General features: G+C 45.4%; 2 protein-coding genes across 7 annotated transcripts in view; one reads left to right on the top strand and one right to left on the bottom strand.

Annotated features, from left to right (window-relative positions):
- Positions 1 to 26,637, top strand: part of LOC142767442 (sorting nexin-4-like) — a 284,030-nt gene that overhangs the window by 190,699 nt on the left and 66,694 nt on the right. The gene's annotated exons all lie outside the window — the stretch shown is intronic.
- On the bottom strand, positions 12,283 to 26,579 carry LOC142767454 (uncharacterized). The gene is made up of 4 exons (XM_075869157.1): positions 13,846 to 26,579; positions 13,425 to 13,713; positions 12,518 to 12,732; positions 12,283 to 12,434 (listed from the first exon to the last, which is right to left on the bottom strand). Exons 1-4 carry the CDS (start codon positions 14,300 to 14,302, stop codon positions 12,283 to 12,285), a joined length of 1,113 nt encoding a protein of 370 aa, XP_075725272.1. The 5' UTR covers positions 14,303 to 26,579.

Below are 26,637 nucleotides of genomic sequence, written 5' to 3'. Positions count from 1 at the left end.
CAGATCTAAATGCAAGCTTTCAGAAGTACACTCAAGCCTCGTTATAACGTAACAGGATATAATGAAATAATATGTGTAGAAGTAAACGAAATTCCTCTTGAAAGCTATATTGAGAACCATGCATTTTAAACCTCTTTGTAAAGAAGTAAAAATGACCGGTAAATGGATATAACGAACTAAATTAGTCTATCAAGAAAAAAACTGACCATAGTGTGTTAAGTATATAGTTTTTTGCGAAGTTTGACGCTTGTTCGGCGCGGCTGTTTCAAAACTCACGCGCTGACTTTACAGCCACGCCTCGCGCGGCTGAGAGAACCATCCTTTTTTCACAGCCAGCAGAGAGGATTGAGGAAGCTCTCAGCGGGTCACATGACCGAGAAAGGGTGCCGTGGTGCAAAGCGATTTTCGTCTCATTTGGCAACGGCTGCATCTCCGCTCCTACCCTCTGCACCGAGAAAGGAGGACTCTCTGCGACAGCTTTCTTTTTAAAGATGATAGTCTTTCTTGGGGGTCTTCAATGCGAGAATGTTGGTTTGTTGGTCTGTCTGTTTCTCTGTCTGTCTGTCTGTACGTTTGTCTGTCCACCCTTTACGGCACCCTAATCGGTACCAAAGTGACCAAATGATACTCCAAACGGCCGACCTCAGCTGCAGCACCCACCAATATTGCTCAAAGTTCAGCATTAATACTTGTGTGATTATCAATTGAAAAGCAATTATTGCGCATATCTGAGGCACCATAACAACGCATCAATATTATGTATGTGTACTTTTACTAGAAAAGGCATACATAAGTAATTTTAAGGATCATAGCCTTTAAAACGCTGCGCTGGCCATGCAACGCTTGCACGAAACGGCAAGCGTTTTCCAACGCTTTGCTAAGACGACACAGTGGTGGCACCTACCCGTCGCCTTGCGTTCTACACCTTATCACCTCAGAAACGAGCGCGCACGGCGCACGCCTCGTTTTCCAGGATAACTGCCAGATAGGGCTCAAGTCTCACGTGTGACGTGACTTGACGCGCTTGTTCGCCTCTGCTGCACGCTCGAGGCACTCTCTAACGCAGTGCCTCCAGAATACCATTCACCAATTTTTTTGCGCAGAACATCAAATAAATGTTTTGTTCACTCTCTCCAGGTACAACACAATCGTCTTTCAGTGACATTTGTGGTGTAACATGCAAATACGTGGCCAATTTTTTTTCTCTCTCTTTCCATGCGCGGCCTTAAAAGGAGAAGGGTCTCTGTGTGCAGAGAGACAGAAAAGGGAGAAGTGTGGCACAGGCGCATCAAAGATCGGCATTTGAGAGAGAGCAAACAATTCACCACAGTCTTTTCTTCTTTTCCTTCTTCGCGCGCAGCATTGAGAGGTGCCGCCGTGGGATCGAGCATGGTGCTGGGAGCATTTTTGGAGCGCGGTATGTTCGAATTAACCATCGCAAGTGCTTGTGCATTCGAATTAAAAGGCGTTTTCGCCCATTGGAACACACATAGCTTTGACGGGACCTCAGCGTGAGTTCGAATTAACCGGAAGTTCAAATTAAGCATGTTCGAATTAATGAGATTCGACTGTGTTTATTTTCCGTCGCACACGTGGTCACGTAGCAGTACATTGGGCCGCGAGGCAGTTTCTTTCTTTGCATGTCTATAGGTGTGCGCTCATCTGAGCATACATTGCCACAAACTGTTATAATCAATACCGTATTTACTCGCGTAATCCTCGCACTCGCATAATTCTCGCACCCCCCACATCGCTTAAGAAAAATACGATGTCTTTTTTTCCTCTAATAATTATCGCACCCCCAAAAACTGCCACAATAGTGTCGTCGGCTCGTTCCAGCCACTGGATGGATGGATGGATGTGGCTGTACTCTTTAGATCGGGTGGCGGCTAGCGCCACCTAGCCGTAATACTTAGTGAACTAACCACTAGATTTTTCTTTTTTTTTTCCTTTAAATAGTGAGGTTGAGGATTCGTACTTTGCAGTGAAGGGTTTAATTTTCACTCGTGCCTTGACTTAAGCCACCAATCAGATAACCTCCTTCTAGTTAATTGTACCCGCTTAAAGTCTATTTTGCCCTCCCTGTCCCTAAACCCCAGTGCTTTGAAAAACTCTGCGCCATCATCCTGTACTATAGGATGAAGCCCTTTACAGAGCATTATCAAGTTTTCGGCAGTTTCTTCTTTCTCTCTACACGCAGTGCATACTGTGTCTACCCCTTCGTATTTGGCCCGATATGTTTTGGTTCGCAATACTCCCGTCCTGAAGTGGTTCTTGAGAGAAAGGAAGAGAAAAGTGAGCCCCGTTATTGTCTGCTTCAGTGAGCGACACCGCCACAGAGCTCACAAAGGGATGGGGGTAAGGAGGGATAAAAGGGTAGAAGTAAAGGTATAGGAAAGAGGAAGAAGAAGCAACAACAAATTGAGGGGATAGGAGAGACAGGAAAGATGGAAGAACGGTCACTGGAGTCCGAGGACGGGGTACACTTGCGTGAGATGGTGTCGGCATCTGTAGATGGCGTAGAGCAGGACCAGTAAATCAGAGCTGCGCTGTCGTCGAAGGTCGTCGGCGAGAGGAGATGACGTAGGACGAGCCCAGTCGGCCAGCGCTACGATGACGCCGAAGGTCGCGAGCGCGCGGGCGCACAACCGGTCGGCACGAAATCCAGGGAGCGTCTGCTCCCGTCCTGGCCTCAAACAGTAGAGAACTACCCCGAGTATTATCATAGATCCTTTCCTTGGCAATTTCCTGCTTAAAAGTTCGATAGATCTCTAGTGCGGACTTCTTCATCATGCCAATTCCCCACATGTCAGTCTCCGTTTCCCTTACTTTCTTCTTAACCGATAGTTCTGTTTGGTTTGGCCACCTGCTGTTTTTCAAGTATTTACCAGTCATTCTCCTGGTTCGCTTCCTCCATTTTGTATTGACATTCTTCATGTACAAGTAGCTGAAAACCTTCCCAGCCCAACGCTCCTCCCCCATTTCTCTCAATCGCTTCTCAAATTTTATCTGCTAGCTTCCCTGCCCTCAAATGATGTCCATCCCATATCACCTTGTACTCCCTGATTCGGTGTATTCCCGTGAGCCCCTAAAGCAAGCCTACCTATTCCACGTTGCTTAATTTTTGATTTTGCTTGAACTTCTGATCTCATGCACAAGACCGCATTGCCGAACGTCAGCCCAGGAACCATGACCCCTTTCCATATTCCTCTCACAACGTCATACCTATTGTAATTCCACAGTGCCCTATTTTGCATCACTGCTGCATTCCTGTTACCTTTAGTCGTCACGTATATTTCGTGTTCCCTTAGATACACTGTCCCATTCCTTATCCATACGCCCAGATATTTGTTCTGTTATCTCTAACGCGACCTCCTGTATTCTAAGCTCACTACCTTCGTTATCATTAAAAATCATGACTGCTGATTTTTCCTTACTGAATCTGAAATCTAATCTATCTCCCTCATTACCGCAATTGTCCATCAATCTCTGCAAATCTTCCTTGTTGTCGGCCATTAGCACTATATCATCTGCGTACTATAATGCTGGTAGTGCCTGATCAATGAGTTTTCCTTGTTTTACTAAAGAGAGGTTGAAGCCAAGTCCACTTCCCTCTAATTTGGCCTCTAATCCTTGTAGGTACATCATGAATAACAAGGGTGACAGAGGACACCCCTGCCTAAGTCCCCGTTTCACCTCTGTGGGCTTGGATACCTGTTTTTCCAACTTTATAACTACCTTGTTAGTTTTATAGATTTCCTTTAAAAGATTAGTGACTCCATCTTCCTCACGCAGTGTGTCTCGTGTTCCCCACAAGTCCTCTTGAACCACGCTATCATACGCTCCCTTGATATCCAAAATGCTAGCCACAGGGGCCTGAGTTCCTTTACTGCTATTTCGATGCACTGCGTCAATGAAAACAGATTGTCTTCCAACCTCCTGTGTTTCCGGAACCCATTCTGCAGTTCCCTCAGCACCCCCTCATCCTCTATCCATGCCTGCAGTCTTTCCTTTATAATCTGCATCGCCAGCCTGTAGACCACTGATTTCACTGTTATGGGACGGTAGTTGTTTATGTCATCTTTGTCCCCCCTTCCTTTATAAATCATGCTCATCCTGCTAAGTTTCCATCCATCAGGGACTTCACCATCGATTATAGTTTTGCTCACTGCCTCTCTCGAAGTCTGTTTAGACTTCGGATCCAATGTCTTTATCAGCATAATTGAAAGCCATCTGGGCCTGTTTATGTACTACTTGGAACCCTCTTCTTAGCCTTTTCCCACTCTCGTTGTGAAACTGCGTTATAGTTGGATTTGGGAGCGTCTATTACCGGCAAGCCATGCAGTGCATCAATACATGTGCACCTTGTTCTTAGGGCCACCAAAGTCACAATCACGTGTTTATTTTATTACACTGAATAAAGAGCTGTCGCACATGCGTCCTAAAATTCATGATGCTATGTTTGGTTGTACAACTCTGTTGTGCAAGTTATCTTAATAGCGAAACGCACTCTCCGCAGGGGCTCGTGATGCCTAGACGAATTGGTAGCGTAAAACTTGCGGTGATTCATCAGCGGATGTCCTCCATTCCAGGAACCCTGCTGATAAATTGTTTGGAGAGTTGTGTGGCATGTAACAAGGCAATTTCCACTAATAACTGCACGCGTGCCGCCAGTATGTCTGTCACGTCTATGTCTGCACATCATGATCAAATTTTTATGCCTCGCGTCTGCAGAATAACACGTAAATGGTCAGAACACATTGACACTTTTCCTCTAATATACATTATTCATCTACAGAATAGCTGTTTCATAATTCTTTCCACCACCATATCCGCGTTTATAACTGCTGTGGCGGTAAAAGCCCCTAAAAGACCCTGCCCTTTCGAGCTCGAGGTTGCTATAGGGTTCGAATAAAATTCTCGCACGCTTTCTTTTTAAATGTCATCTCATTTTTTAAAGCAAGCGTCCTGGTCGGACTAGCCGCAATTCGGTTTTAATACGCGCAGCTATAGTGAGGACATCACTGGCGGCTCTGGTGGTGGAATGCCTGCGAAGTGGCTACGCCTTGTTTCACGTCCGCCTCTTGCTTTGCTTGGTCAATAGCTGTCGGTTAAAAAATTTTATAAAATTGAACATGCGGCGCAGCATTTATTGCTTCATTTTGAAGGGAGGGGTTGAGGGGACGCTGCTGCCTCGCTTGAAGTAGCTGGTGCGTGCTGGTGCGGCATGATGAAACTGCCCGCAAACTTTCTGCACTAATAACTAGAGACCGGATTATAGGCAAATGCCTATTTCGTTTCTTGCATGCCTATCGTGCCATTTTGACATATGAGCATGAATAAGAGGCCAAGAAAAGCTTTTATAGTGTTTTTATAGTGCCTATAAATGCTTATTTTGGACATCATCATCATCATCAGCCTGACTACGTCTACTGCACCCTCTTTGTATGTCTCCAGGTTTCTGCTCCGTAGCTAAGTACCGGCAAGATACAGCTGTTATATACCTTCCTCTTGAGGGATAGTGGCAATCTACCTGTCATATCTTGAGAGTGCTTGCCAAATGTGCTCCACCCCATTCTTATTCTTCTAGTTACTTCAATCTCGTAGTTCGGCTCCGCGGTTATTACCTGCCCTAAGTAGACATGGTCTTTTACAACTTGAGGTTGGCTGCTCTCTTCCGAGGTTGCTGTACATTACTTTGGTTTTCTGTAGATTAATTTTAAGACCCACCTTTCTGCTTTCCTTGTCTAACTCTGTAATCATGAGTTGCAATTCGTCCCCCGAGTTACTCAGTAAAGCAATGTCATCGGCGAAGCGCAGGTTACTAAGGTACTCTCCATTAACTCTTATCCCTAACTATTCCCATTCTAGTCTTCTGAAAACCTCCTGTAAGGTAAATAGCGTTGGGGAGATCGTATCCCCCTGCTTTACACCCTTCTTGATTGGTAATCTGTTGCTTTCTTTATGAAGCACTATGGTAGCAGTTGGTCTCCTGCAGATTTCTTCCAGATGCCAGGATGTTTATATATGCTTCATCGACGCCCTGATTCTGCATTCTCTGGATGTCTGCTAATATCTCTACTGAATCAAACGCCTTCTCATAATCTATGAAGGCTATGCGTAGTGGTTGGGTGTATTCTGAACATTTTTCCATCTCTTGATTGATAGTATGAATGTGGTCGATTGTTGAGTAGCCTGTACGAAATCTTGCTTGTTCCTTTGGTTGATTGAATTCTAATGTTTTCTTAACTTTGTTAGCAATTACCTTTGTAAATAACTTGTATACTACGGAGAGCAAGCTGATTGGCCTGTAATTCTTAAGTCCTTGTCATCTCCTTTCATATGTATTAAGATGATATTAGCGCTCTTCCAAGACTCTGGTACTCTTCCCGTCAGGAGACACCTCGTAAACAGGGTGGCTAGTTTTTACAACACAATCTGTCCTCCATCTTTCAGAAGATTTTATTTATTAATTTATTTAGTATACCTCAAAGGCCCCAGTCGGGGTATTACATGAGGGATGGGCATAATTGGCAACATATTAACGATTCAATCACAGTCTTGAATACATGTGGGTCGGGGTGGTGCATGGGGAAGGCAGGCAAGTTGTTCCAGTCCCGGGCGGTTGCAACAAAAAAGGAGCGAAGGTGGGCAGTAGTTTGTGCTGGCGGTGGATAAACGGCTCGGGGATGGTTTGTACGGCTGGATAATCGATGAGCAGGCAAGATGGCTGGAACGTTGAAAGGAGCGTGATAAAATTTGTGAAAAAGACAGAGCCGACATATATGACGACGTGATTCTAGGTTGTTGAGGTGGCCATGAGTTTTAAGTTCGGAAACGCTGGAATGATAAGAGTACACAGAGTAGATGAACCGGGCTGCGCAATTTTGTACAGATTCGAGAAGGTTAGATAGATTAGATTGATGAGGGTCCTTAACAGAGCATGCGTACTCCAATTTAGGGCGAACAAATGTGGTGTAAGCTAACAACTTCACTGATGAGGGAGCAAGTTTTAAATTCCTACGAAGAAAACCCAGCGCACGATTAGCGGAGGATGCTACGTTGTTAACGTGAGTGGACCAGGTGAGGTTGCTTGAGAATGTTACGCCGAGGTATTTATAGGATTCTGCTGTTAAGATTGTAGAGCCCAAAATGGTGTAAGTCGCTTGCTGATAATGTTGCTTACGGTGAAAGAATATTAGCGGTCTTATTTACGTTTAAAGACATTAGCCAGTCGTTACACCAGGATTCAATGAGGTTAAGGTCGTTTTGAAGTATAGCAATATCGGTAGGGTTTTTTATTGGACGGTACATGACGCAATCATCTGCAAACAGGCGAATATTTGATGAAATGTTAGCTAGGAGGTCATTTATATAAATTAAGAAAAGTAGGGGTCCGAGTACTGTGCCCTGTGGGACGCCAGAGATTACGGGAAGATGGTTAGATGAATGGTTGTTAGCGTACACAAATTGTTGCCGATTAGTCTGAAAACTACGAATCCAGTTGAACGTCGATGTATTAATGTTTAAGGAAGAAAGCTTGAGGAGTAGCCGTTGATGCGGAACTTTGTCAAATGCTTTTTCAAAGTCTAAAAAGAGGGCATCGGTGGGTATATTTAGGTCAACGCTGGAACTGATGTCATTGTAGAATGAAGCAAGTTGTGTGTCGCTGGATAATCCTGAGCGAAACCCATGTTGACTATGAGGAAAGAAGTTGTGGCGGTTTAAGAACTTGACGGTGTTAGAGTAGATCACATGTTTCATTAGTTTAGAGCAAATGCTAGTGAGCGAGGTGGGACGATAGCTGCTATGCTGGGATAGAGGGCCCTTCTTTAGGGACTGGTACAATCTTACCCACTTTCCAGTCTTCCGGCACCACTCCTGAAGACAGTGATTGCTGAAAAATATGGCATATTATCACACTGACAATGGGTTGTGTGTTTTTTAACATTTTAGCGTTGATGCCATCAGCGCCACAAGAAGATGTAAGCTTTAATGAGTCGATTAATTTAGCAATGCCCTGTTGAGAAAACCTGATGTCCGGCATCATGTCGTAATCACGAGGATGGAATGAAGGTAAGTTGCCGTTAGGTTCGATAGTGATAGTGAACATGGAAGAGAAAAAATGATTAAGTTGTTTGGCGGCTTCATCGTCGGGGATCGGAAGGTTATGACAGAGTCCTTCAATGCTTTTCTGGTCACGAAAGTGCCGCCTCAGCTTCATATGGAGCCAGCACTGGCCGCTAGGGGCGCAGCTGTGCTCGTGAGGGCATGCTGCCGTCCACTACCGCTGCGGTAGTGTGTTGGTCTGCTTTGATTTCCAAGCTTTCTAAACTTGTGCAAAAGTCGTTTCACTTTCCTTCATTTACTTGGAACATTCAGCGTGCGTCGGTGACTGCGTGAACGCGCCGTCTGCCTTGAAATGAGCACCCGGGAGAAAAGAAACTAACAGCTCTGGACAAGCAGCTCGCGGCAGTCGCAGTCGAAAATGACAAAAAAATTCGGGGTTTGCCGCACAATAACGATGATATGATTTTGATACACGTCGTAGTGGGGGATTCTTGATTAATGTTTAACAGCTGGGATTGTTTTTATATGCATGTAAATCAAAGTGCACGCCTTTTTTTCTGCTCTTGCGTTTCGCCTCGTCGAAATGCAGCCATCAGGGTCGGGGGAGCGCCGCTCGTTCGTCGCAATACTGCAACTGGTCCAGCTTTTCAAAAATTGCCTGAAATCAGACACTGTACATTCGCAATAACGCACTTGCTGTGCCACATGTAAACAGAGGCAAACATACGAGTTGTTACACGTCCATTCGCCCGGAAGTGAGCGAAATCTCTCGACTGCGAAAAGTTGCGCATAAGGCCAGATGGTTCGCACGGCACGGCCGCTCAATTTCTATTAAACTGTGAACATTATCAGACTCCTGGTGTCATTTTATTCGCAACAGAAAACCCAAACAATTAAACCATTACTGCAAGAAATGCTTCCGTAGAATGCCTTCTTTTCATGACAAGAAAAAAAAAAAACCTGTTCTATGCGCTTCAAATTTCTGGACCGAACGATTAAATCCCTCTACGAGCCTTAGGTACAATATATGTAATATCAGAGTCATTAAATGCCAGCAATACTAACCTCATAGCAGTCTTCGGTGCGGCGTGTTGCCCCGCCACGGTGTTCTAGCGGTTATGGCACCCGGCTACAGATCCGAAGGTTGCGAGATCTAATCCCGGCCGCGGCGGCTGCATTTTGGTTGAGACGAAATGTTGAGGCCCGTGTACTTGGAGTTTGGTACACGTTAAAGTGGTCAAATTCGTTCTGGAGCCCTCCACCACGGGGCGTCTGTCATAATCACAGCTGGTTTTGGGACGTAAAACCCCATCAGTCAACCGGTGCGACGTTTAGTTTATGATCATGACGAACGTGAAAAGTAAGGTCGAACACAGTTGACAGTGTATTGTAATTAGGCCATTGTTTTATAAGCAGTCTCATATAGAAGAGACAGTAAACCAGTAACTTAAGCCGCTCGTGATTTCGACAAAAACACACAAGAAGTTATTTTGATTCTTCTAATGGCCGACTATATACGAGGGGTTAAGATATTCCAATAATCGATGCTAATATTGTTGTCAGTGTCAGAAGGAAAAAAATAATTCAACAAGAAAAATACATACAAGGTGCCTGTGCGAAAGCAATATGCAAGCACAACCATTTATTAATTTTATTTAAAACAAACCACATACACAGAACACCAGTGCACCAGTTCATGAAAAGCTAATTAAAAAACGTGAAGAATGGACAGCAACATATGTGAGATATGGATTGGGTGCAGAGTTACCTTTGAGTGTTTGGTTTTTTACCACCCCCTGCTGGACATGAAGCGCACCCTTTCGCTTGCATCTGTTTGTTTCTTTCTCTGTAAAAAAATGCAAACGCACCTTGAGAAAAAACTGAACTTCTGCAGTCGTGCTCACAAAATGTGACTTGCAACCGACAGCAGCTGAAGCAGTCCGAGGGTCCATCAAAACATCCTCCACAATATTCATGTACACACCAGAACAAGCAGTTTTTTCAACTGCGTGCGCTTCCATGTGATCCTCCACAATTTGAAGGAGTGTGGCGAGCTGGCTGTAGGGCCCAAGGAGAAAACCTTTAGACTTAACAAGAATCAGGCCAGTTGCCGGTCGTTCTGAACTCCTCAGGCTTTCTACGCAGCTTGAGCATCTCAGCGAGGAAAACTTCTTTGCAACGTATCCAGCGAGGTAGCCCAAGATCTTCTCCTTAGGAGACTGCTGATGTTGCAAAAGTGAAGCCTGCTCCACAGTTTCTCCTGGCTCCAAAAGTACTTCATCAAAGAGAATAGCCAAACAGTCCGCCTGAAATGCAAACACTGTATTGCTGGTGTGCTGAACATAGAAAGTGCACCGAACGAAAAAGATGTACTGAATGCCTAGTATTGCTTTACACCTTTTGTATGACGAAATCCAGGCTTTATCAGAAATCAGCTCGGCTTCTCCAAATTAATGGCTGCAAAATCTTTGATACTGCCTGCACTGCACAGTCCCCTGGCACATATGTAATGCTCATACAGCTTAGTGTGGCTAGAAATGAGAAAATTCACACCTAAATGCATGCAGCCTAAAAACTATCCTGAAAACTTAGTTGAAGAACTAATACGCTTTGATCAGTTTCATCCTATTCAGGAGATATCGCTCCGCAAAGCGTTTGTACTGTGTTCTTCCTTGCCTGCACTTTTTTTTCATTTTGTTTTCCCTGACGAATTCTTACCATCTGGCTCAGATTTCTACCCTTTCAACCCCTGTTAATATATTCTTGCTCACGTGACAGGCAGCAGGTTTTTCCTTCTGGAATAGGTCTTGGAGCCTCAGGAGGAGTTGTGGGCCGTCTCCTACAACTGATGCTCGCTGAGGCGGCTGGACAAGATTTCTGACAGAGAGCATTCTATAAATGAACAGAAATTGCTGGACTGTTGGTTGTCCTCCGTCACCAGCCACGTGCCTGATAATGCCAAAAAATCTCTGAAAGAAAAAATAAGAATTACTATTTAACTATCAAGCGAGAACGTGCACATGCTTACCTCTAATGGGTCCTGTCCAAACTTTCCCACCAGTACGTAGCGAAACCCTGAGGCAAGGAGGTTTTCAACCAGTGATATTGTGCTGAGCAAAGTTATTCTCAGCGCCTCACAGGTGGGCTTGCTTAAAAAGCACACCTGCCTTTGCTTTGGCAGACTTTCGATGTATTTGCAGCACCTGTCCAACCATGAGATTCCCTCTTTCAGTGTCTATAAAGTAAGAAAGAATTCAGCCTGAGATCAGAAATGTGTGCAAGAGCAAAGTAATAATTCTTACGTCAACATGCTCAGCTTCACTGTACTGCAAGTGTTCAGGCCTGCGGGAGTTCAAGCAGTCAAAGAATCTGTTCATTTGTCTGGTGAATTCAGATGTTTCCGCAGACCCGTGAAGCTTTTTGCATGATTCCTGCTCACTGTAAAATATCATGGCTGTAGCTGTGGATTCACTGAAGAGCTGAAAAGAAATTTTTTGTATTGCATTTCACTGTGAGTCACATCAAAAAGGCAATTTTTTTTTGTTTTCTATGTGCACTTGAGTGTTGGGCGCCTTACTTGAACAGCAAGTTTGACGCTCATTTTCTGAAAAGCGTTTGGGTATATATGTGCCCTCGTCAGCTTTGGTACAGCACGCAGCCCTGACTGTTGCTCTTCATACTCTAGAAGTGCTGCATAATGACCATGATACACTTCCCGATCTTGAGGCAGCTGTAGAAAGAAGGAATGTCAGAATGTCACTTGAGATGAGATCATATGAGTGACTATATCACAGGAACAGTAATTATTTCACTTACCAAAAACTTCCCAACTTTCTGCAGGTTATTTCTAATACATTTAAATATGTGTGGTGGATCAATGATAGCATAGATCACCTTAGAGGGGTCGCATAGGTGCTGAAACGACACCTGCTGGTCTTTCATGTCACCACGAATTTCTGAAAGAAATGAGCAACTAATAAATTATACCTTTCCAGATAGTCTGCAGCAGAGCTTGTGTGTTAAACACTTACCTAAGGACCTCAAGGCACACCGATTGGTAGTTGAATTATCACATGTCACAGCATCTATAACTGTGCCAGCATTACACAAGTGTACAATGCACTGAAGCACAAGCTTTGCAAGTATTGATCCCAGGGCAGCACTTGATGCACAAAAGGTACCCACAGTCTGCGACCATCCCCCCAGAAAGTGTCAAAACAGGAAGACCAAAACATGATCAGCATCCTTTTCACGGTCTGCTGGCCTGGTATGTTCTCTAAAGTCAACCTTACCAACGACTTTCATGTCAGACTCTCGGACGTGCAAAATTTTCCTGACACTCATTTCGTCGAACATGAGCACACCTGAAAGAAAAAAAAAATTAATTTCTATCACTTCAGAAAGGCAAAACCACACAGCATTCAGGTTAAGTGATGTGCTTTCAAACCTCGTCGTTCACTTTCAGGGGAAGTGAGCAGCTTTTCCTTGAGCACAGTAAATACATGCGCATCAAAGCCAAAATCGGCTTTCAAGCTCTTCATATAGCAGTAGAGTGTGCGTGGATTTGGCAAGGGTAGAAAGTTGTTCTCTTGGAGATATGTATACACAGATGTGGACTTCGTTTTCAAAAGCAGGCAGTCATATAACCAGTCTTTCTTATACCTGGTAAGGAAAGGGTGCAAATCTCATTCACATGCACAAACATGCTAGCACAGTGCTTCCATAATGCTATCAAGCATAAAGACACATTGCTGTTAACCAAGTGTAACTGCATGCCAAGGGGTAATGTGAACATGCACATTGCACTGTGTACACAGTGGAAACCTGATCAACATGCAGGCCAAAACCTTCATAATGAGAGCAGGCCACTATAAATGACACAGATCTATGGTGCATTCTCAATCCAGAACCAATTAATAGAGAAAATAAGTGCACATTGGATCTCCAAGTTTTCAACGAAACTGCGCATAAGAACAATCATTCACTGTCTGTTTATAAACGTGCTCAAAACAATAGCAGTAAGGTGCGAAAAAAAGATCAACACATCACGATAACATGGTTATGAGGGTGTGAATAAGCCACTCGTAGTAGTAAAAAGGGCACATCTTTTATATGGACGAAAATCATTGTTTCATAATTTAAAGTATTAGAGTCAGCGCAGTAAAGGTGGACTCAAGCAGAAAACGTATTTCATGGTAGTTTTGAACGCTAAGCTCATTTTGAATGGAGCCGACACTTGCTCAGAAAACAACGGATATGTAGCTTTTAATTTGATGAATATCTAAAATTACCACGTGAATATTCCATCGCCTTTACACGTAAACCATATTCGTTAAGTAGTGCTTGAAGCTTACCGTACGGCTCTTGCAGACTTCGCGTTTGCCTTCATCACGCACTGATCAATAATCAGTTTCTCGCGATCAGAAAGTCTTTGAAGGCTCTGCTGTTGTCGTTCGTACTTGGCAGTCTTCTTTCGGAACTCGGCGAGTTTTGTTTGGCATTGCCGAAGCTGCTGCTTCGCAGCTCGAAGTTGGCACCTCAACTTTTGCACTGCTGCACAGCTGGCGCAGTCAACCAAGCGGTCTGTCTGACAAGCTGTGTCCGTGTGGTAGGTTTCGACCGTTTCACTGGTCAGTGCCACATCTGCTAAAAAAAGAAAAAAAGGAAGAAGAAAAGGAGTGAAGAAAAACAAGTCATGCAGTTTCAAATTTACAGGCTCAGACGATACCCTCATACACGACGACACGGATGTAATCTGGCCTAGCGCTTACATACCTTCATTCACTGATGCAGCATTGGTGCGGTCTGAACAGGTCGTCGGCGATGCTCGTTGCTCCTCCGTCTCGCACGACGACTCACGTGCTCGTTTGCGCGGTGATCGATTTGTCGATGAGCGGGGTTGAGGTTTACGCTTCGTGAGATACGAAGGAAGGCCACCAAAAATACTTGGGACAGCGTCAGCCTTCAGCGTTGGCTTGTCGCGCTCTAGGGACACGGCGTCGCCGTTGATATTGAAATCATAAGTAGTGACAATGTCCGAGGCGTCGAAATGCTTCGCACACACACGTGTATATTTGGACTCAAAGTTGAAGTCGCCACTTTCCTGCCGCGGTATGGCCCGTTTCCATTTCTCGCGCTGGTCCTTGTCAGGTGGAAAAGAAAACAACGACACCTTCTCGGTCGTTCCTCTGTAGCCGGAACGGCACCCCGGCACGCAACACGTGTTAGGCATCGTCGTCTCACAACATTTTGGCTAACTCAGACACGCACGCACGCTTCTTCCGCCAGTTTGTCTCGCTGTGCGCACGCGTTTCGGTCCGTTTCAGTCTGTTTCAGTACGCGAGCAGCCCGAACGATGCCCTCTGTGGCACAGTGGCGCCGCATCGCGGCAGTTTTGGGCAGCGTATGAAGCTCTCCCATAGAGTGACGGCGGAGTTTCGTGACCAGAAAAGCATTGAAGGACTCTGGTTATGATTATCAAACAGTGCCAGTGGTTGGGAATTTTGAGGGTTGATAACGCTCCAAAATCTGATGTTACCTGATCCTCACCAGCTGCTTTGCCTCTTTGCATGCTCCCCAAGGCTTTTCTGACTTCTTCTATCATTGCTGGTGGGGTGTCATCTGGGTTACTGCTAGTTGTCCCGGCTACTGTACTGATCTCTGTAAAACTCCTCCGCTATTTTAAGTATCCTATCCATATTTGTAATTACTTTGCCTAACTTGTCCATTAGTGCATACATCTGGTTTTTGCCTATCCCAAGTTTTCTTTTCACTGCTTTGACGCTTCCTCCGTTTTTCAGAGTGTGTTCGATTCTCTCCATGTTGTACCTTCTTACATCGGATACCTTACGCTTATTAATCAACTTCGAAAGCTCTGCAAGCTCTATTTTGTCTGTTGTACTTGAGACCTTCATGCTTTGTTGCTTCTTAATGAGATTCTTCATTTTCTGGGAAAGCTTGCCAGTGTCCTGTCTAACTGCGGTGCCTCCAACTTCCACTGCACACTCCGTGATGACACTCGTCAGATTATCATTCATTGTATGTACGCTAAGGTTGGTTTTCTCAATAAGAGCCGGGCACCTGTTCTGAAGCGAGACTCTGAATTCCTGTACTATCCCTCTCAGTGCTCGCTCATTGATTGGCTTCTTGCGTATCAGTTTCTGTTGTTCTTTCTTCAAGTCTAGACGAATTCGAGACCGTACCATTCCATGGCCACTGCATCGTACCTTACCTACCACTTCCACATCCTACACGATGCCTGGGCGTGCACTCATTATAAAGTCTATTTGGTTCTGATTTTCGCCATTAGGGCTCTTTCATGTCCACTTACGGTTTCCTCGTTTTCGGTAGAAGGTATTCAAAATTTTTAGTACCGATGCCATAATCTCCTACTGCCTGGTCTCCAGCCTGCTTTTTCCCTACGTTTGCATTAAAGTCTCCCATCAGTATAGTATACTGTGTTTTTACCTTACTCATTGCCAATTCCACGTTTTCATAGAAGCTTTCAACTGAAGCGTCATCATGGCTGGATGTAAGCGCGTAAGCCTGTACCACCTTGATCTTGTATCTTTTATCGAGTTTAATTACGATACCTACCACCCTTTCATTAATGCTCTAGTATTCCGCTATGTTGACAGAGGACATCGGTGCCTAAATTTCTATAAGTGCCTGTATATGCCTGTTTTCATGATCAGTGCCTATATAAACGCTGTTTAATCTCAAGCTTTGCTTTCAAGTACCGCAGGAGTCCGATATTTATGTTACCTTGCAAAATTGAGCTTTTGAAACACGGTGGGGTGCAACATATACTCCGTCTCATAAGTAGCTTTCAGCACTGTCAAGCCGACTTGGCAGTTTAGCCAAGAAAAAAGTCGATTAGCCTCGCACATGTATTCATCCGCTTCGCGTCGTCTGCTCCAACGTTCTAGTAACGTTGGTCTACTCGGCAACCCGCAGGGGCGCCTGCGCAAGTAGACGTTTGGTGTGTAGCGACACCATGGACCCGAGCTAACAGGGGAGTTTTGACTCCCTCCCACGCCTAGCCGTGCGTGGCTTTGCTGTGTCCGGGGAAAAGGGGATCCTGGGGGTTGAGCCGATGCTGGGCGATTGGACCTTTCAGACCCCCCGGCACAGGCAACACACCCCTTTGGCCCCGGCTTCACGTATACGGCACCCTTGGGCTGACCCACCCAGGGGAAATCAGCAGTTGCCTTTTCCTTTCTCTCTCTCCCTACAACTTCGTCCTTATCTCTCTCTTTTAGTCTGTCCTGTCTACTTATCTCTTCTGTTTACTTTCAATTTTCCTGGCGGCAAGGGTTAACCCTGTGCAAATAGCCTACCTTGGTCTAGGCGCATTGGGTTATGGCAGTGTTGTACGGCTGACGTCTGCAAGCTTTCAGCACCTGCAAACTTGCAGCGTCCCCTTGTTGGGCTCCATGGTGGGTGGCTGCTAACGCTGCTGAACAAAAATAAGACTGGCATGCATGGAGCATTCCTGTCTGATCGAACCGGCCTAAAGCGGGTACGCACCAACGACATAAATTTCTTCAACCAGCCAATAGAAACTTTTCCCCACTTCCACGTCATTCACTGTGAAAAAACCGGAAAGCAAGCCAGGACCGTATCTCCTTTCGTAGTTGCCAGGTGTCTTATTGAAACTCTCGGGGCAGGATACAAAGTAACCAAAATGGCTAGCGGAGACCTTCTTCTCGAAATTCGTGACAAAGCACAACTTGTAAAGCTAGACAGCCTCTCAACGTTTGGTGACGTACCGATCACCGTAACACCACACAGATGTATGAACATCACTCGCGGAGTGGTATCTGACGCAGACTTACTTGGCCTGACCGAAACTGAACTTTTGGAAGGGTGGAAGAGCCAAAATGTCAATAATGTACAGAGAATTATCATCAGAAGAGATAATAAGGAAATACTGACAAAACACTTAATACTCACGTTTGCATCCAGTAAACTACCAGATTCCATTCAAACAGGGTACACGAAGACATCTATCAGGCCGTATGTACCAAACCCTCGTCGTTGCTTCCAATGCCAGAGGTATGGCCATGGCTCTAAAACCTGTCGTGGTCGCCAGACTTGTGCACAATGTGGAGTCCTAGGCCACGTGTCTGAGAATTGCAAACAACCGCCACACTGTGTAAACTGCGAAGGAAACCATGCCGCATATTCACGCTCCTGCACATACTGGAAAAAAGAAAAAGAAATAATTACATTAAAGGTGAAGGAGAACATATCACTTAAGGGGGGACGTGGCCCTTGAAAACCGAAAAATCGCGAAAAAGTCGGTTTTTGAAAAACCACATTTTTGGGTTGTATGTCTCATAAACTACCTATTCTGTAATTATCAGCACCTAATTCAACCACAAAGTGCAAAAAAAATACTATTTTCGAGGCCGCCGCGGGGTCCAAAACAGGCGCAAATCCCGAAATCAAACCAAACTTCGCGCGCGCGCCATTCCCGGACCATGCGGTCGTCCCGCGCCATCTTGGTGTTGTTTTGACCGTGAATTCTTTCTCTCTCGTTCGCCGCCTTGCAAAATGGCGTCGGCAGCACAGTTGAGATGCTATTGGCGTTTTCCTGCGATGCGATGCGGAGCGCTGATTGGCTAGAGCAGCGCATTCGTATCTCGCGGGAGAAAGCGTGCCCGCCATTGGCTGCTGTGCAGCAGCGGGGGCGGTCGCTCCTCTCGATGGCGCGTCCAGCGCGCTCGCTTCGTTGTTGCTCTCTGCTCCGTCCGCCTCGACAGACGTCTGCTTACGAGCCGCGCTTCGCCTTGTGCTATCTTTTCGATCATTTTCTCTCGTTTTTTTTTTCTTTTTGCACTAGTTCTGTGCCTTTCGTCTTTGTTGTTGCGGGCGATGCCGGCAACGAAGCCGGAGTCAGTGCGGAAGTCCGGTGCGCGGAGGCGCGCTATGCGGCTTGTACGATCATTGAAATTCCGCTATTCTGCTGCAGGTGCCGACTGCGTAGACGCTTGCAGCGACGGAACTGTGTTGTCGGCTGTCGCCAGTCGAGAATCCGACACATCGAGTGTGGATTCTCGCCTTGATAAATGCAAATTTCCGCAGGTGTCTGTTACCTATCTTGGCCATCGAATCGATCAGCAAGGGCTGCACCCAATAGAAGAAAATATCAAAGCAATCGTTGATGCTCCCAGCTCGAAAAATGTAGCCGAGCTTCCTTCATTTTTTGGCATGATCGGTTTCTACTCAAAGTTTTTGCCAAACATATTGTCTCTGCTTTTTCCATCGTATCGGCTACTGGAAAAAAACAGACGTTGGGACTGGACAGAAGAACAACAAACCGCATTTGACAAAGCAAAGCGGTGTTTGCTGCAGGCACGGGCGTTAGTGCACTACGACCCTTCACAGCCGCTAAAACTAGAGTGCAACGCATCGCAAAGATGCATCGGCGCAGTGCTTTTTCACACAAAAGGAAACAGGAACGAGCCTATGGGCTTCCGTTCGAGAACATTGTCGAAAGCAGAACAAAATTATTCACAACTTGAACGAGAAGTGTTAGCCCTGGTATTTGGAGTAATGAAGTTCCATGATTATCTTCTAGAACGAGGATTCATACTGGTCACAGACCACCAGCCGCTCCTGGGCCTGCTGAGATCGGATCGGCCAGCTCCACCGCTGGCAGCTGCTCGTATACAGCGCTGGGCGCTCTATTTGGGCGGATTCTGCTACAAGCGGCAGTATTCTCAAGGCAAGCAGCTCCTGAACGCGGACGCCCTCAGTAGGTTGCCACGAGAAACTTCTTAGCCAACCGCGGACGTCGAGCCACCCGAGTACATTTTGGCCCTCGCATCCGTACAGGAGAGTGCAGTATCGACAGCGGCATCGCAAGCGCTAACCGCCAGTGACCCAGTGCTGGCCAAGGTTGTGCAGTACACAAAGAATGGGTGGCCTACAAGTGCTAAAGCACTAGAACGAAAATTACTCCCTTTTTTCAATCGCATACTCGAGCCTTCCCTGACCCACCGTTTGCTCTATTGGGGCCTTAGGGTTGTCATTCCAGAGAGCGCACAGCATAGAATGTTTCACATGCTCCACGAAACTCATCAAGGACCATCAGCAATGAGGGCAATCGCCCGGTCGGCTTTCTGGTGGCCTGGAATGGACAATGACATCGAACAAATGTCAGCGAGGTGCACAAGCTGTATTCGAAATTGACCAGTGCCGGCATCTGCCCTGCCAGTTAGCTAGCTGACATGCCAGGAAAGCTAGTCATGTAGAGTACATGTAGATTTCGCGGGGCCAATAAATGGAAGCATGATCCTTGTTCTTGTATATGCTCACAGAAAATGAATTGAAGCCATATCAGTGAAGCAGGCGACCACATCTTCGACTATGACTTGCCTGCGCAGCTTGTTCAGCAGGTTCGGCATTCCGCGCACCCTTGTTTCAGATAATGGAACGCAATTCACAAGTCAAGCGTTTGCCGATTTCATAAATAAGAACAACATAACTCACCTGTGCACAGCTGCGTTTCATTACCAGTGAAATGGCCTGGCAAAGAGAGCTGTTCGAACCGTGAAAGATGGGCTGAAGAAGATTAACCAGGGCCGATTAGAAGATTGCCTTTGCAGGCTACTCTTCAATTACCGGAGGACACCCCTCACATCGGGCAAGTCTCCTTCGGAGCTTCTCCTGGGCTACCAAATTCAATCTCGTCTGGACACGTGCTTTCCCCCCTTGATTGCAGGAAGATCAGGTGAATCAGATAAGTGGACCCTGGCGCCGGACACGAATGTTTACATCCGCAACTTTGGCAAGGGTGAAAAGTGGAAGACCGGCACGATAAAGTCAGCCGACAGAGCGAGGATGGGGACAGTCGAGACGCCAGAGGGCCTTGTTCGGAGACATGTGGATCAAGTTCACACAAGGAGAGACTCGTTTGAACCCTACCGTGACAAGGAAGGGGAAGTATGCATATGTTGAGAACTACGCAAGAAACTACCGGATCAGGGCCAAACGTAAAGGCGGAACTCCGTGAGCCCCCACACCAGCTACAGTCATCATCCCCAACCCAAGGCCAGAAAAAGCAGAAGTCCAGGGAACCTACAGTGACCACAGAACTCCGGCGCTCAACACGACAGCGAAAAACCTGTGCAGCGTCTCCAATATTATTGATAGAGAAGTGTTGTAACTGAAGTGTAACCTTTATCAGTTTCTGGCTCAGTTATAGCCAAAGCTTTTATCTCTTGTTTCACTTACCTTGTTTTCCTTTCCCTCTGTACTTTGAGTTTTTATATTGCAAAGTACACTGCAAATGAACGCCGATTCTACCAGCTTGTCAGCTTGTGTCTACTTCGTTTGCGCCAACGCACGGGGGTCGACGAGGACGTAACACTAACACCCACTATTCTGATAACTGCAGAATGAATATGCCGTATGAAGAGAAGAAAATGAAACTGAAAAAGTCCTATAGATGCTTCCGTTGCACGAGGCCTCGACATACCGCCAAAATATGGAAGGCAAGCATAAGATGCTGGATATGCGGGAAAAGGCATGCAACGTCTATGTGCCGGGGAAAATAACTCATAGCACAGGGCACAGCAGCTATTCAAGGTAAAAATGAAAATCAAGAAGAGCAAAGAACAACCTGCCAAAGCGTGAATATATCGTCAAGCATTTTTCTGCAGACTACAATGGCAATGGCAGAAGGTAGAAACAAGTCGTGCTATAGTCGGGTTCTGTAGGACACTGGTAGCCAAAGAACATTCATCCTTGAAAGCTTGTCAAAAAAGCTTGGTTGCACGGTCAAAGGAAAAGAAAGACTGACCATAGGCTCTTTCGGAGGAGGACAAGAGGAAAAGATTATGCATTCAGTTGAAGTCAAACTTAGAAGCGCATATAGTGGCGAAGAGGTTTTGCTGGAAGCACTCAAGGTTGACATTATATCAAGAGAAAGAATACAGTTCTGGCCAGCTCCACTGAAGAAGAAGTATTAAGACGACGAATTAAAGTTGGCTGATGGTTTATGTACAAGCACAGACTACAGAGAAATCGAAATCTTTGTTGGATCAGACCAGTACTGGCAAATAATGACCGGAGGCATTTGAAAACATGAAGCGAAGCTGACAGCAACAGAGACCATATTTGGTTAGACGGTGCAAGGTAAAACTAAGTTAGTGGCAACGTTAATGAAACAGTCAACCGTTATGGCACTTCACGTTGAAGTGGACAAGTCCGACATAGAGACAGAGCTAAGGCATTTCTGGAACATAGAAACCATCGGCATAAAGGGCACCGAGCAAGACGCAAAGAAAGAAGAGAGTGTGATGAAGTATTTTACCAAGAACCTAAAGTGTGAAGAGAAAAAGATACTCAGCACGACTTTCATGGAAAGGTACTGGGGAGCTTGATGAAAACAAGGGTGTCCCAATGACCAGATTGAAGCAACTAACTCGAAAGTTACGGAAAGACGAACGTGTATTGCGACGTTACGACAATGCCATCAGAGAGTACTTGACTGGTGGAGTAGCAGAAGTGGCTGAGGAACAAATAGTACCAATGACACACTGCTACTACATGCTGGATCAAGCCGTCATCAAGGAAGATCGTCAAACAACAAAGATCAGAATATTATTTGATGCATCATCATCGCCCACTAAAGGGTCATCTTTAAATGACAACCTCGAAACTGGACCAAATCTCAATTATGATCTCGTGCACATGCTGATGAACTTTCGACACCATCGCATTGCAATGACAGCTGATATTGAGATGAGAAGGCATTCTTACAGATTTCAATACATGAGGAAGACAAAGACGCGCTGCGTTTCCTTTGTTGGGATAGAATTCCGAGTGGAAGCGATGCGAAGATCATAACATGGAGAATGTCAAGAGTGACGTTTGACACCACCTCAGCAAGTTGGAGGAGAAATTTCCGGAAACGATTGAACAGCTGAGGAGAAACATCTACGTCGACGACACAATAATGGGAGCCGAATCATCCAAGGAAGCCAAACACTTTACTGGAAATCAAAGGAGATTTTTTAAGAGGCGTCAATGACTCTCAGAAAGTTCAACACAAATGAGCCTGGATTACAACAAAACATAAAGAAAGAGGAAAATGCAAGCTTCAGGGCTTTCACCGAAATAAAGGTCCTTGGCATCAGATGGAACTTCCAAGGAAGATAGGCTGTACCCACCATCGTTTGACATAAAAGACATCGATGCCAGTGGTGCACTAACGAAGTGCCAAATGTTGCAGCTCACTGCAAGAGTATACGATCCTCTGGGACTTTTTACTCCATTCACGATAACAGCCAAGCGAGAAATACAAAACATGTAGCGGAAAGGGACGTCTCGAGACAACTCACTGCCAAATGATGAAAGGGAGACTTGGAGAAGATGGATTAAAGAGCTGGAATCGATTCAAGAGTTCAGTGTACCTTGATGGTTTGATGTAAGACAAAGGAGGAAGCCTATTCACACGGAGCTTCACTTGTTTTCAGATGCAAGTCTATATGCATACGAAACAGCGGCCTATTTGATAAATCACTGCGAGAAGGAAAAGGAGGAGGCTGAAATACTAATTGCAAAAGGAAGAATAGCGCCAATAAAGCAAATCTTGTTACCACGACTTGAGTTGATGGCTGCGTTGATTTCTGAATACATCAGAAGCAAATTCGTAAGGAATATAAATGCTAGAAGATACTGGACGGACTTGACCATTGTTCTTAGTTGGCTACACGGAAGGAAAAAATGAGAGACATTTGTAGAGAATAGGGTGAAGGAGATAAAAGAGAAAACGAAGCTATCAGAGTGGAAATACATTGCAAGTGAAGAGAACCCAGCTGGTCTCATGACCGGAGGTGTAAGCAAAAAGGCTTTGAGACAGTCGGACCTATGATAGCATGGTCCAAAGTGATTTGTTATGGAAAACAAGACCACAGGGCAGACGGAAATGGAAGAAGACACTGAGAGTAGTGAGTGTTATACAACTAACACATACACGTCAATTCCGGTCGTGATCGAGGCAGAGAAGTATGGAACCTACATAAGATTGCTCAGAGTAACAGCTTGGATTCTGAGATACATACAGATTATAAAAAAGAAGCGGATAATCGGTGATATGAGTGTTGAGGAACTAAAGAATGCAGAGACAGCAATAATAAAATTGGAGCAATGAAAGATACAGAAACATATTATACTCAATAAGAGCAATATGACTAAGACAACAAGGATGTTTCTTTGTAGTAGGGAAGTCTTTGAAGATGAACAAGGACTAATAAGGCACAAGGGTCGTCTGTTTCAAAGTGGACTGACATACAACGAAAAACATCCAATGCTGCTAGCAAAGTGGACGACTGCTACTAAGTTGCTAGTACGACATGTGCATCCACTCGCGTTGCATGGAGGAGTCAGTGTACTAAGCTGCTAGTACGACATGTGTATCCACTCGCGTTGCATGGAGGAGTCAGTGCGACACTGTTGCAGCTTGGAACGAAATATTGAATAATCCAAGGAAGGCAGCTGGTGAAGAAGGTTATTCATAGATTTTTAAAGTGTCAACGCTTTGACGCTAAACCAATTAAGCAAGACACAGCACCCCTGCCTGCTGACAGAGTGAACCACCGACAACCATTCGGACAAACAGGTGCAGATTTTACAGGCTCGATGCTTATAAAAGACGCCGTGAAAGGCATGACAAAACTTTACATCGCAGTATTTATGTGTGCAACAAGAGCTTTACATCTTGAAGTTGTCAACAACTGTAAAACAGAAGCATTCTTACATGCATTCAGAAGATTTACAGCGAGAAGAGGCTTATGTCGCACAATATATAATGACAATGTAAGGACATTCAAAAAAGCCAAGAGAGAAATCAATCGTATGCTGAAGGAGTTACAAGAAGAAGCCTCTAAAAGAGCTAACCAAGGACAAGTGCCTTGGTGGGGAGGCTTCTATGAAAGGATAATACGAAGCATGAAATCATCAATGAAGAAAGTCATCAGAAAGAGTCTGCTAACCAGGGAAGAGATGGAAACCATAACCACTGAAATTAAAGCGTTGCTTAAGAACAGGCCATTAACTTGTGTATACAGCGAACCAGATGAGCCGCTACCTATTGTGCCGGCTGACATAATAGGTGGAAAATACAGACTTTCATGCAATGACGAAGATCAACACGACAACAACATTGAAGAAATCTGGAGAAAGCCGCAGAACATCATGAAAGATTGATGGAAAAGATGCAACAGGGAATATCTGAAGGAATTGAAAGAGCAAGCTTACGCAAGTAAACAAGAAACGAGGGTGAACCAAGGAGACATCGTATTGCTTGGTTCACGCACTCCTAGATCACTTTGGAACCTGGCCAAAGTCATGGGAGTTTATTCGGGAGTTGACGGGAAGATACGCTCCTGCCTTTTGAAGACCAATGGAAAACTTATTCGGAGACCTGTACAACATATCTACCAACTTGAAGGTTGTTTCCAATGAGAAGAACAAAACTTCATGCGGGCCAGAAGCTATTGAAATTCGCCGAAGACAAGGAGAAGAAAAAGACAAGGGGCACGAAAGAGCACGCGCGTTAGTAGGCAAAAAAAAAGATTCTTGCAGTTCGCATCGAACGCAGTCCACGCTTGTTTCCTCTCGTTTCTGCGACAGCACTCACCTTCAATATCATAAAAAAAAAAGGCAAGGCCTTTTGTATTCTGGTTGCAACAGTTATAAGTGCAACCATATGACATTGTGCCAGCAAACAGTGCAGAAAACAAAGTGCACCCAATGTTCGCTACGTGAGCTATGCGCAGCCCCAGCGAAAAATGGCGCGAGTGAGAAAGAAAAATTTCAGCACAACACACGAGTCACGCGTTTCTACGGGCAACGGCGGAGAAGACCAACAAGCGCTCAGAAACAGTGGTGGAGAACGGGAGGACTTGAAAAGGGCAGGAAAGCAGAGAGGAAGTCGCGCACACTGCGGCGAGTACAGTGAATGGTGGTGCTTTCCCAAGATCAAGGGGCTTTAGGCTGCCTTGGTCGTAGGTCTTGCTGACTCTGTCGTGCCACTCGTGCAACCAAGACGGTGGCGATTGTAGACGCCGTACAAGTTTGAGTCAGTCTAGCGGATTGTATCTTACCCAGTGCATCGGCGGGGTGACTACTTGTAAATGCCCCATGATCGAACGTATAAAATCCTGCAAGAAAAAGGAACGGACATAAACAGTTCCCTGTGAAATTGCTGCAAGATAAAATGGCCAACAGTACATTGGCCTTGGATGAGAGCCTCAGCCAAGCTCTTAAAAAAACCCAGCACTAGAGGCGGCTCTGCCCCCCATGATGCAGCTCAGGGGAGGGCCCAAGTCCCCCAGCCCCTCTGTACTTTCCGTCTATGGCGCCTAAGACCCATAAATGTTATTTTAGTGTCCAGTCTAGTTCACACTACTCATAAATATGCATACTGACCATGATGAAAATGCTACGTTCACTTAAGAAGGACAATATAAAACATCGCCACAGCACCAATGGAAGACATTCCGCACTCAGCCTGATCACCTCGACGGACCACTTGGGACAGCGGTGGCATGGCGGTAAACCAGTGGTGGTGGTGAGGAGGTCACCAGCACCTGCATAGCCATCAAGTTGGCTTTCCCTCAAAAGGACGCTTCTTACGCACGTGAGCTTGCTTGACGAATGGGGTCACAAGTGGTCAGTTCTACCAAAGCTGCAACTCAGCTTTCCAAAAATAGCATATACAGTAACTCTAGTCGATGACAAGGAGCATGGAACTCGTTAAACAGAGTGTAGTGCCGCTGTGACGTCAGTGTGGTCGACGTGGTAGTGATGCATCCACAGACAAAAAGGGCACAAGGCAGCTGAGGGATGAAGTAGGCAGGAGTATGCTTTTGGAGAATGTCACGCTACTCGTTTTCGGAGCCAGGATATAATCAGACGAAGGCCGTCATAGTCGAAGAATGCAGCGGCTGGTTGCCCCTTAACATCACGGCTACGTAGAGTGGCCCATGGAAGGATGTCTGCAGGCATGTCAGGGAAAGTTTCTGCATGAAAAGCAAGCACATCGCTTGAACGTGAGATATTGCTGACATGCCCACTCTGCATCATAATGCGTCATGCCGAGTCCTAGTCTTTAAAATCTCATTATATTTGTCACATAGGTGAGACATAGCATCATCAATATTACCTGCTTGCGCTGGAAGATTCACAGGCTTTTAAAACCCCCCTAGAATAGTGTTTAGTAGAGCACATACATCCTGGTCATTCTTTTCTTTGCCACTTCCCTGTCCCCTCAGGGGCTGCGAATAGAAGCTCGTGCATTCCTGTGAATCAGAAGAAAAAGTTTCAGATTTATTGTTTGCTTATACTTCAGTAGGTTCTGAGCACTTACTGAGGTGATTGAATTTTTTGCATTCGCAACATGGTGAAGGGGCCGACAACTAAGATTAACCACGTTTATTATGAGCTTTCCAACTAATTTTGAAAATAAGAAGTCATTACGATGAGACGACGTGGCTTTGCATAGCTTCCCTGTATATTTGTGCCACGTTGCATGCACTGGCACCCAAAGTT

Source organism: Rhipicephalus microplus, chromosome 1 (assembly GCF_043290135.1).
Source record: "Rhipicephalus microplus isolate Deutch F79 chromosome 1, USDA_Rmic, whole genome shotgun sequence".
In the NCBI taxonomy this organism is placed as follows: Eukaryota; Metazoa; Arthropoda; class Arachnida; order Ixodida; family Ixodidae; genus Rhipicephalus; species Rhipicephalus microplus.
Note: the sequence above shows the minus strand (reverse complement) of the source record. Positions and strands in the feature narration are given on the sequence as shown.